At 37.0% G+C, this 12,563-nt stretch overlaps 1 protein-coding gene across 1 annotated transcript in view; it reads right to left on the bottom strand.

Moving 5' to 3' along the window:
- Window positions 1-2,116: 2,116 nt before the first annotated feature.
- Window positions 2,117-12,563, bottom strand: part of NDC1 (NDC1 transmembrane nucleoporin) — a 51,533-nt gene continuing 41,086 nt past the window's right edge. The window contains exons 17-18 of the mRNA XM_081085540.1: window positions 8,227-8,387; window positions 2,117-4,588 (exon numbers count right to left, since the gene is read on the bottom strand). Of these exons, the coding sequence (XP_080941666.1) occupies window positions 4,525-4,588; window positions 8,227-8,387 (225 nt within the window). The 3' untranslated portion in view covers window positions 2,117-4,524. The remainder of the gene's footprint in view (window positions 4,589-8,226; window positions 8,388-12,563) is intronic.

Genomic DNA, 12,563 nt, shown 5'->3' with positions numbered 1-12,563 from the left:
CCTGTTCCTGAAGCCTAATTAGACCCTTGAATACTTGATCCATTTGAGCTACTTTCTTCCAATCAAAAATTTGGTTGGCATTCAGAAACAGTTGTTCTATTATAATAACCTCAGGAGCTAGAGAGCAGGTGGAAAGAGTGGTGGAAAGCCAGTAGACAGAACTAAAGCACTGATGTACAAAGAAACAGAGAACCACCATTTGGATATCCTGAGGCCTTTCAGATTCTGCACGGGGTCCAGAAGCAAATCTGTATTTGTGCTCACCATGACTTTTCTGTGCCCTTAAGGTTAACTTCCCTTTTATGCTCAAGCTAAACTGAGGTGGGATTGTGTCCTTGCAACTAAGAATCATAATATAGTTAGGGAGAGACTATATTTATTCAAGCTATAAAACAGTTTTTAATAAATTGAAAGATAAAAAGGATAAACCAATCAATAGTCAACATGTCGTCAAAAGACTATCAAAGCAACAGGTCTGTGATTTAGAGGTCACCTTCCAATGTGTCTGCCAGAGGCATCCTATAGGTCCTCCAGAACTACTTTGCCACCAGAACCACTTGCAGGGCACACTCAACAGTGCCTGGTAAGATATGTGTGTGCAAGGAGAACAAAACCCTGGAGGGCAAGGTAGAGTCACACAGATCCTGTAAAATAATGCAAGTAACAAAGCAGGCTAAGCACCAGGACACTGAGGAAGATGCATTTAGTGCAGGCTAAGAACAGAATAGATGTTCAATCAACAATGAAAACAGCAATAGCAAGACACATCAATTTTGTGAGTAGAAAATAGTTATGTGCAAAACAAGGTTGCCTCCACTTACTTTAGCCACACAAAGTGGTGAGCTCTTTGAGGGCAACGTCTGTGACTTTATACCATCAGAGCCTATCACAAAGCCTTACCTCCAGGATCTAACCATATTCTTCAAGCTTCCCAATAAATTAATCAGATGGAAGATCTCTACCTTACAGCAAATGATAGTTCATATGCTTCAGACACTCATCTGAGAGACCACATAGAAAACACAACAGCCAAAACCGGTTTGGCTCAGTGGATAGAGCGTCGGCCTGCGGACTGAAGGGTCCCGGGTTCGATTCCGGACAAGGGCATGTACCTGGGTTGCGCACATATCCCCAGTGGGGGATGTGCAGGAGGCAGCTGATCGATGTTTCTCTCTCATCGATGTTTCTAACTCTCTATCTCTCTCCCTTCTTCTCTGTAAAAAATCAATAAAATATATAAAAAAAAAAAAAAAAAAAAAAAAAAAAAAGAAAACACAACAGAGCAAGGTTCCCAAAGTGTGCTCTTCTGACTAGCAGCATCATTTCTACGCTTATTAGAAATGCAAGTTCTTAGGCCCCAACCCAGATTTACAAATCGGAAACTCTGGAGGTAGGACCCAGTGTTTTAACAAGCTTTCCAAGTGATTCTGATGCATGGTAAATTTGATAACTCCTGATCTATAATAAACCCTTCTCACAGTGTGATTCTGGTCAGCAGCTTGCTAAGACTAGATGGATTGTTAACTGATAAATTAAAGCCATCTTTGTTATAAGCTACTTGACTTTAAAGAAAGATGACTCAGTTGGGAGAGCAAAAGAGGGATTTCAGGGCTAGTATAGCACCTCAACTACCTTGAGGTGAAGTTCAGACTAATTTAGGTAAAGCTGACAGACATAACTGTTAGCCTGGGGAAATATGATCCGTTCAGAAACACTATTCTGGCAAGGAAAGAAACCTCTATTATAAGATGGCTATCAGCACCTGCCTCTTTTGTTTAGTTTTGGAAGAAAGGAAGCCAAGATAATGAAGAAAAGAGACTTTTAAAATTCAGGCTCCTTTTCAGCAATAAAGATTTTTTTAAAATAATAATTAAAAATTTAAAAATAATAATAAAATAAAATAAAATTCAGGCTCCTTAGAGTTACCATTAAATACTGATTACCCACCAAATTAGTCTGGTTAAGGGCAAAGGCTGATTTTGCAAGAAGTTAAACCTTTTCAGGTTTTATAAGCAACAACAGTGGAGATGTAAATGAAATGGCTAAAGAAATACACACCAGAAATTAAATAATTGACCCTGTATATACACATTTCAATTAATTGTCCCATTTTTTAAAATGTCAATTTATTTTTCTACCCAATTCAAGGTCAGTGATATACAAAAGTATATAAACAGATTACCATATTTACAGGAAGACATACAAAACAATTACCAAGAACAAATCCAGCAAAGTAACAAACTGAAGCTCAGCCATGTCCACTGAATGGTGCGATGTTTATTCTAAGGACAGTTTCGCGGTACTCCGGGAAAGAAGTTTTGTGGGTTTATAGCTTCCATAAGGGTCAAGCAAACATTACAAGAGCGGAAAGAATCATGTTTTATACCGACAGTCAGAGTAAAGCTTTTAAAAAACACTCTAATCTTCAGGCCAGTGTTAGAGCACCAGTGGGCTCACAACCAAGCTGTGACTTCATCAAAGGAAACGCTTCTCTCCTCTTGTACACAGGAGGAGCCAGAGGAGCTTTTTAATAACAGGTGACTGAGCCACACCCTACCCCAACAGATGGTATGGAGATTATTGACACACAAAGAGGAAAAGGAACTGACACCCCTACCAACTAAATGCAATCCAGATTTGGGGGGACAGTTTCAAGATCCCACCAAGAAAACTTTATATGACCTATATTTTTACAAAGCACATTCTTCTTGGAGAGAATTTGGAATGAATACCTCAAAAGTTTTTACATTGCTCATCAAATACACCTTTGCCCCAAGTATTTGGCAAAAATCTACACTTAGCCAGACATTTTATCCAATAGTTTAAAGGAATCATCCCATCATCAGTCTCAGGAATCAAATGGGTTAAATACTACAATTCTTTAATGGAAGCAGAAGTCAGAGTCCTTTTCTCCCAAAATGCCTCAGCACAGAGAATGGAATATAAAAAGCTCAGTGGCTTTAAAACATAAAATTCAACAGTTCTCAGTCAACCTAGCCACAATTTTCTGGCCATCTGTAAGTAACTACCACTTTCAAAATTCAACTTTCACATTCAAAAGTGATCAACTCCTCTTCAGGGGTGAAAAGAAAAAGCAATGGCAATAGCCTAAATCTTCCACACACTAGACAATTGAGGAACTGTCTCATAAAGACACTTTAAAGGTCAGTAGGATTCATTTATAATTTGGCATGTGCTGGCTGAAGGGCAACAAATAGAAGGAATAAAGATATAGTACATCAAATAATCAGACAAATTGTAGACATTTATGCCATATTAATAAAGACTCATATACAATACTGTGTTGACTAAAGAAAACATTCTGGGACACTGGAGGAGAAAAATAACAGGAAAAAAAATTACAAGGAAGCATTTCAGTCCAAGCTAGTCCAGTGGATATCTACTAGTAGGATTTCTAATCTTTCATCGCCAAAGAAATTGAGCAAATAAAATTACCTCGTTCACTTTTGGGACATACAACATGCTCCTAAGTAATCCCTCTGACGTCTTGGTCTCACTTGCTATTTGATGACTAAGTTGTTTCTGGCTGTAAAGATTTTCCTAATATATTTTAATTAGCCAGTTAACACAGGGAGACTGCTCCCTCTGAGGCCAAAAAGCTTCACAAAATAATTTCATCTAATGAAGATGAAGAGTGGTAAAAAGGGGAAAAGTTTCCTGGTTTGTCTTGCAAAACTTTTTCTCTCACTTGAAAAACTCTACAATCACTTATAATGTTTTGTTCCAGAAAAAGAAAGTAAAATTAGTTGGGAAAATAGTCATGTACTTAATTGTTTACTAGCATGATACAAAACAAATTCATAGATGTCAGTCGACTGTCTTTTAAAAACCAAATGTGAATGTTTAATCTTGTAACTTAAGAACTGAATTTTTCCACATTCCTTTATATAGAGTTAGCATCTGTAAATTGAGACCCTTTTTTTGGACAATCATGTAAATTTAATTTGTCTCTGGAAACAAAAACATAACCTAACAGATTGACAGAATATGTCCTTTAGACAATATCTTTCCTGTGAACTTTTCTCCAATGTCACCATCTTAACCCTTTAGTAAACAGAAACGACTCTAAAAAAGTTTATGTATTTCAAGTTTACAAGAGTTAAACTCTCAGAATGACTAGGAAGGAAGATTGGGTTAAGTCAACCTATTTTACCTTCTGAACTGGCTCTACTCCTCTCAAAGTACATTCTAAAAAAATCCTAATTATTATTCAGCTTTATAAGCTGGAGACATTTCTACTGCCATAGATGTTACTGTGAAATTGAATAAAGATTTTATTATACCACACACACAAGCAACTGGTACAGAAAAGGCCGTTTTCAGTTATTCTGTTGAGAATTTCTTTCCATGATTTCTCCCATTAAAGTATAGTTTTCAAAGCAACCACCACGACAAAGGAAGCATCTAATTAGTCCATTTTCTTCTGATCCAAGAATGCTGAACATTTACTGTCCCATCTGTAGTTGTATCAGCAGTGTAATGAACACAGTTTATATTACTTAACTATTCTTTGAACTCCAAGAACTGTTGAAGTCTTTTCTGATGTTCTGCAGATGCTTGCACAGCACTAAATGAAACATAAATTCAAAGCATAAGCTTTATTTTACATTAAGCATATTAAGTGAACCACAGAGCACAGAGTCAATATTTTTCAAAACAATTAAAAACGAAGAGAAATCTTCACTTATTTAGTACTTCTGAAAAAGTTGGATGAAAACTCTCCTTAATCTAATGAGGAGGGCTTGCATTCAGTAATGGCACGCTTCCACCTTTAAAAGACCAAAGCAAATTAAGACTGACAAGTGAAGGCATCGATTTTAACCTGCTCCGCTATGGAACCTGCTGTGCAGAGTTCCAGGCCTTACAGATTTTCTGGATTTTATTATTTTATTTAAACCAGATTCCAACATTATCTTTGAGTTGTGGAGTATTTGAATTGCCTTTAATATAAAATCCTTTAAACTAAAATGTTTGGTTAAAACATAATAGACTCCACTAATCGTTTTCAAAGGTAACAGCTTTGGTTTAGATTTACTTTTCCCTTTGAAAATAAATTCTGTCTTGGATGAGGAAATTGAGTTCTCTCCCAACCTTCACCCCCACAAACATACATTACCTTGACAAAAGTAGGGCAAATATACTGAAACTAGTAAAAACTTCCAGGCAAAAAGTGAATACAATGGAAGATTCTAATTTTCTAGATGTTTAATAGTAATATATCACTACTCAATAATAAAATACCAGTAATTGAAGGTCACCACTTTTGAAAGTGCCAAAGAATCTTGCTAAAAATATTTTTGCTACACATCATTATAAAAGTCCTAAACACACACATCTCTGCTTTCTTAAACCATGTTGCTGCTTCAAATAGAGCCATTTCAAGTATTTTTGTGCAAATTCCCACCTAGGTGCTAGTGAGGCTGTCATCTCCAAATAAATGGCTCTGAACTCTCTCAAACCCAAGTCTGCAGCTTTTTTCATGAATCTTCTCTGCTAGCAGGCACTGCACTCGTTCCTACTACTGCTAGTACTCGCGACTCTAGTATCTGTCTCTTCCCCTCAAATTTTAACGTGTTATAAGTTAGAAAACCAGTAAATCAAATTTAAACCTGGTTCTCAGAGGTGGAGCTGTGGATAATGAATAAATTAGGTATTATACAATAATAATAGATTTCCAAGCAACATATAATGTACAAGTGTGGGCTTTATATATGTAAGCTCCCATTGTATATCTATTAGCAACAAGTAGAACAAAGTGGGATGAATAACATAACCCTTTCATGGGAGGGTAACTGTAGCAGAAAGGTTCAAAGGTTAGAGGAGACAGCACAACTTACTGGTTAAGATTATAGACACTATAGATAGAACTCACAAGTCAGAAAGTTTTGAGTCTGAATTCTGGCTCTGCAACTTTCTTACCTGCAAAATCTTGAGCAAGTTACTTAAATCATTAGGCAACTTGCCCACAACCACAGATAGTCAATGATAACCAGACATAAATCTAAGTATATCTCTACACTTTTCCCACCATATCATTCTGTCCTGTATTTGTACAAAATAGTCTCTACTGACCTCATCAATTTTAATGCACATATAAAAAATTTGGCTCTTCTCAGAGAAAAGAAACTGAGGCAGAACTTCATTCTCATAATTTTTTATCAGTCATCTATCTCCCTTTCTTTTCCAAGAAATATCTATTTTCCCCTTCTTCCTGTTTTTGTACTATCATCTACTTCATTCTCTACATTCATTGGGTGTTTTCTGAGAGTATTCTGCATGGCAGTTTACATCTCAGAGGCAGTCTAATGGTGTACACAGAAAGTTGAATTTTTTTAAAATATATTTTTCTTGATTTCAGAGAGGAAGGGAGAGGGAAACAACAATAATGAGAGGGAATCATTGGTTGGCTGCCTCCTGCACGCCCCCTACTGGCGATCGAGCCCGCAACCCCGGCAAGTGCCCCTGACCAGAATCAAACCTGGGACCCTCATTCCACAGGCCAACGCTAGGGCTATTATTTTTTTTTTTTAAATTGATTTCAGAGAAGAAGGGAGGAGAGAGAAACATCAATGATGAGAATCATTGGCTGCCTCCTGAACATCCCCCACCAGGGAAATGGAGCTAGCAACCCCGGCATGTGCCCTTAAAGAATCCGGGATCCTTCAGTCCACAGGCTGACGTTCTATCCACTGAGCCAAACCAACTAGGGCAGAAGGTCAAATTTTAAAAGCAAGAAAGATCTGATTTCAGGTTCATGTTCTAACACTCACTGGATTGTGCTACTAAGCAAGTTCTTAAGCTTTTTGAGCCTCAGTTTCCGTATCTGTTATGATAATATCTATACCTCACAGGCTCTTTGAGAAGAGTAAATGAAAAAATATATACATTTTAAGTACTAAGTGTATTTCCTAGGACAGCACTGTCCAGCAGTATTTTCAGCAGTGATGAATATATTTTGTATCAAAGCTATCCAATACAGTAGCCTAGTACTAGCTACTACAGAGGACTTGAAATGAGACCAGTATGACTGAAAAACTGGAATTTAAATTTTATTTCATTAATTTATATAGCCATACATGGCTATCATATTGGAGATCAGATGTAGAAGGTACTCAATAATAGATTTTGTTTCTTTTTAAACAAATCTTAAGAATAGAGGATTATCTATAGCTCTTTTGTACTCCCATTCAAAACCAATGTGTTCCATAAAACCTGCTATTGTTGCTGCCTAGTTTTATCGAAGTGAAACAAAACATACTACTGTTTCACCCTAGCCGGTTTGGCTCAGTTGATAGAGCGTCGGCTTGTGGACTGAAAGGCCCCAGGTTCCATTTCGGTTAAAGGCATATGCTCCGGTTCTGGGCTTGATCCCCAGTGTGGGGCGTGCAGGAGGCAGCCAGACAATGATTCTCTCTCATCACTGATGTTTCTTTCTCTCTCTCCCCCTTTCCCTTCCTCTCTGAAGTCAATAAAAAAATATTTTTAAAAATTTAAAATAAAATAAAAACATTAACATTTTTTAAAAAATACTACTCTTTCTAAAAGCAGGTGAATAAAGTTTAGGAAGTCCGAAACTATTAACTGATTGCATACAGAAAACACAGAGTAATCTCTCATCTTCTAAAGTTCATTTATGATTATGAGAAAACATAGTTTAGTCAGTGAATTAGTATCCCTTATCCTGCCTACTTAAATTATTTCATAAGAAAGCAAGAAACATCAATGAAACTAAATATAAACAGGCTTGGCATTTGTGGTTTTCTTTCTGGCTCCGTGTCTGAAGGTGTGATCTGTCACTGTTTTTCCAGCATGATTCACAAAGCACTAAGGACTCATTTATGGAATACTCTGCTCACCCACATCTTAGTTTGCTGACCAAGATGCAATAACAGAATTATTTTTTTGCCTTTTTTTCCTCCCTGAAAGATGTTTTCCTGATTTAAAAAAAACACTATGTAATTATACTTGCTGCTTTTATAACTTTCTATTCCTTTTTGTCCATTTGAAAGAAGGCCCCAAAGCTTATATGATAGGCCAAATTTTATAAAATATGAAGTCTAAATTCAAGCTGTTAATTCCCAGTAGGAATCATGAAGGTCCCAAAAAAACACTTCCAACGTGCAAGCCTTTATAAACTTCAAACCTATTTCTCAGGAAAACTCTTGAAGATGGACTACCATCAGGGATCAAAACAGGTAAACTTACTTCAGATGTTCACCAAATGTAGTAGTTATTCGATAGATGGCAGTTTTTAGTGATGCTCTAAATGCGAATCTTAATGTTTTATAGGAAGTGTCCACAAGGGTTCCTGAAATCCGAGGTGGTTTACTGGAAGCATGAGGAAGCTTGAAGTACTTGTCAACTGCCTAGATCAAAGAAAGAAAACATATTACAGCAGACTACCAAGGCCGACTGAGTCCAAAGGATTAAGAAGACTACTTCAGACAGATACATACTGTATTTATTTTGGATCACAAACTGTTTGAAAAACAATGCAGTAGAGGTTCAGCCACTTCAGTAAGTTACCTGGAAAATAGTCCTTTCCTCTTAAAAAAAAAAAAAAAAAAAAAAGCTATACTTCACAACCACTTGAAAAAAAAAGACCTTTCCTCCAAAAAAAACACAAGAAAAATTGTACTTCACAACACCCTTGAAAATGCAATGCTGGGAAGTGAAACACAGATATCCTACTCTGCTTATGTGTGTCGGTTAGAGTCTTTATTAACTCAGCAAAAAAAACAGCCAAAACTTGATACTTTACAAAATAAAAGTTACTTACTAAACTATATTATCTTCCTTTATAATTATAGATGATAAAGCATCTATGAGTAAGAATAGATTGGGGGAGAGAGAATTCAAAAGTGAACACATCTGCCCTGGCTGGTGGGGCTCAATGGTTCAAGTATCAGCCTTTGGGTCTAATACCAAAGGGTCACAGGTTGGATTCCCAGTCAAGGGCATGTATGTGGGTTGCAGGTTCGATCCCGGTTGCAAGAGGCAACCAATTGATGTGTCTCTCTCACATCAATGTCTCTATCTCTACCCATCCCTTTCACTCTAAAAGTCAATACAAAAATAACCTTGGGTGAGGATTAACAAAGAAGTAAAACAGATTTTACTTATAGTTGACAGAGTAATTTAAGTATATTCTTACAGGCCAAAGGTAAATAATATCATTTTAAAATTATATAACTAGCCCAACCAATGTGGCTCAGTGGTTGTGTCGACCTTAGAACCAGGAAGTCTTGGTTTAATTCCTGGTCAGGGCACATGCCGAGTTTGTGGGCTCGATCCCCAGTGGAGACATGCAGGCAGCAACCAATTGATTATTCTCTCTCATCATTGTTTCTCTTTCTTTCTCCCTCTCTGAAATCAGTAAAAATGGGGAGCGGGCCTAAGCCGCAGTCTGGTCTCCCTCTGCAGGAGGCAACCAGGCAGCCGATCAGGGGACAGCACTGCCCCCCTCCCATCGCCCCTCCACCACCGCTGCCGCTGGTCGCCGCCCCCCTCCCATCACTGTCCCCTCCCTCTGGCCACTGGCACGTGCCTTGGCTGGCAGGGCCACCTGCCCTGACCCCCACCCAGTCGTTCTGCTGTTCAGTCAATTTGCATATTGTGCTTTTATTATACAGGATGTCTTTTTAAAAGTTCTTTTACTGAAGTTTAGCAGAGTTTGGGGGAAGGAACAAGATTTGATATGTGTGTTCAGTCTGCCATGATAACTTTAAGTCCAATCATGTATTATAAGAGCATTTCTCAAGACTGGGACATACTTGAGATAATTTTGGGCAGTATGGGAGGTGGTATTCAGTGATATACTTAAGCAACATTAAATAACATTGAATCATAATGGAAAAATTATTTTCTTTCCAATCTTCTTATAAACCTTTGATTAACTTGCAGCATAGCGGTAAAAATAGTCCTCATCATTTACTACCTTGGTCCAATGGACCCTTTTAGTTTAAAGTCATTTTACAATTTAGAGAAGAATGACAGGATAATGTAAAATAATTTCATAAACATTTAAATAAAGACATAAACATTTTCCATGTTTTGAAGACATATACATTTGAAATGGACAATGTCCTTTGACTGCAACTCATTAGCTATCATGCATAAGCTAACATTAGCTAACATATCCAGCTTGTAATACTGATTTCAAAATGAAAATATACTTCCAATAGGTTCTAGCTTATCATTACTTCTGGTTCTTTCTCTTGCATTTGTACCATCATATACAATATTTTTAAAAACTTTTGACAGCTTATAATTTTGTTGAAGAGAGTTCAACCATTTTCTTTGCACCATAATTGTAAAATAATTTCATTATTAGGCTTATAAAGACAAATTCAAAAGATTCATCAGTGACTTTTTCCATTTTGCCATTATCTATGCTTTCCGATCATCTTTGTATACACCTTTGTATACTTTCAGCATTTATCCACTATGAATTGTATAAAGTAAATTTCGGTGCACATATATCACAGAAGATGAAGGAATATACTGTCACATATACTTTTAGCAAAATGGGATGATTCAGGTTCTTATTTACATTGTGGGATAAAGTCCTTCCTATTGAATGACTTACTAGATGAGAATATCACATGTATTTCCTTTTTCTCCTTAAAAATATATTCTTCTGTCATCAATTCTTGAGTTTTGGAAAATATATCTAGAATATTATCATTTGAAGATTTAATCTGAAATTCCTCATGTATGACCAATTTCATCATCATTATTAAAGTCTATAGCTGTTCTGTCCAATATGGTGGCCACTAAGACATATGTAGCTCTTAAGTACTTGAAATGTGGCTGGTCTGAATTCAGTTATTCTGTAAGTAAAAAATACACAGCAGATTTTGAACACTTACTATAAAAAACATGTATAAAATGTTATTTTATATAGATTACATGACAAAATGATAATATTTTAGATATACTGAGTTAATTAAAATAAACTTTACCTGTATTTTTTTAATGTAACTACTAAAAAGTGTAAAGTTACATATGTGTATTGCATTATATTTCTATTGAACAGAGGTGGGCAGGAGTGCTGGTATCTGTCTCTTTGCATTCATCTTCTGATTTATCTAAATGACTAAAATTATGAAGGCAGTATATGACTAACTTAAATCTAAGAAACACTGGCTTACAATATTTAATGATGTGCTCCATGGTTAGGAGAACTGAAGTACTTAATTAGCTGTGAGCTTAAACAAGTATCTATTGAGCCTCATTTTATGCACTGCACATGGTTCCTGCCCTAAAGACTCAGATCATAAAAATGGGATCTCAAATATCTAGTTAAAGAGTACTGGTAAGCAGTGAGTATAATATACTACTGAACAATATACTCTTTAGGAAAAGTGAAAAATTCCATGAAGGCCTTACTTTGGCCCTAATAGAAGTCTAAAGAGGGGTTATACTATGAAAACAGATACTTTTTGCTCATTTACTAGTAAATGCCAAATAAAGAGAAAGTCCAGTTGCTCTTTCCTGAATATTTACCTACCAGGGTCATTAACAAATGTCCACTGTGCAGAGCCTTGAAAGTCCCTGTATACTTATAACCTAGTGGAAACGGAAGTTTACTCTACTAAAGCCAGAATCCCAAACAAATGCTAAGGAGAAGAGCAGACCTTGTTATTGGAAACGTGCTCCATGGTTAGGAGAACTGAGTGCTTAATTAGCTGTGAGATTAAACAAGTATCTATAGACCTGAGTTTCTCACCCTCAGGACTGTTGACATTTTGGATTGGGTAACTCTTTATTATGGGGACTGTTCCTTTTTAACATCATCGTTGCCTCTACACAATGGATGACAGTAGCACTTCTCTAGTTGTGGCAATCAAAATGTCTCTGGACATGAACAACTGTCTTCTGGGGAATAAAACTGCCCCTGGTTGAGAACCACTGCTATCCTAGCTAATAAAAGACAAAAAGAGTAATTAACCATACCTCTGCTATGCTTCCCATTGGCTAATCAGGGCGATATGCAAATTAACTGCCAACAAAGATGGCGGCCAGCAGCCATGCAGCTGAAGCAAACATGAGGCTTGCTTGCTCCAGTGATGGAGGAAGCCAAGGTTCCCCATCTGCCGCGGCTCTGAGCCCAAAAGCAACAATGTTTCAATTATACAGGACCAGACCAGAGAGGACCAGACCTGCATTTGTCCACCATCCAGAACCAGCATTTCATTGCTGGCATGTACACACGAACTGTCGGACATTGAAACTTGGACTCAGAACTGTTGGACATTGAAATTGGGACTTGTTCTTATATTTCTAGTCTACAGATACTTGATTTTTAAAGAAAAAATAAGGGGGAGATGCCAGAGTCCATTTATTGTCTTCACTAACTGAGTATAGACAGAGACCCCCAAAAGTTAGTAACCTTTGAAGTCCTAGCAAAGGTCAGGACTGTGCACCACCCAGTTAATCTAGATAATGGTAGCTGAAGCAACCTCCCTACCTTTATTCATGTAAATAGCTGAAGCAACCTCCCTACCTTTAATCATGATAGTATCTGTGTGCATTGAAAC

The sequence above is a fragment of the Myotis nattereri genome (assembly GCF_964212035.1).
Source record: "Myotis nattereri genome assembly, chromosome: 3".
NCBI lineage: Eukaryota > Metazoa > Chordata > Mammalia > Chiroptera > Vespertilionidae > Myotis > Myotis nattereri.
The sequence above is the reverse complement of the archived record's forward strand: the minus strand, read 5'-3'. Positions and strand labels throughout refer to the sequence as shown.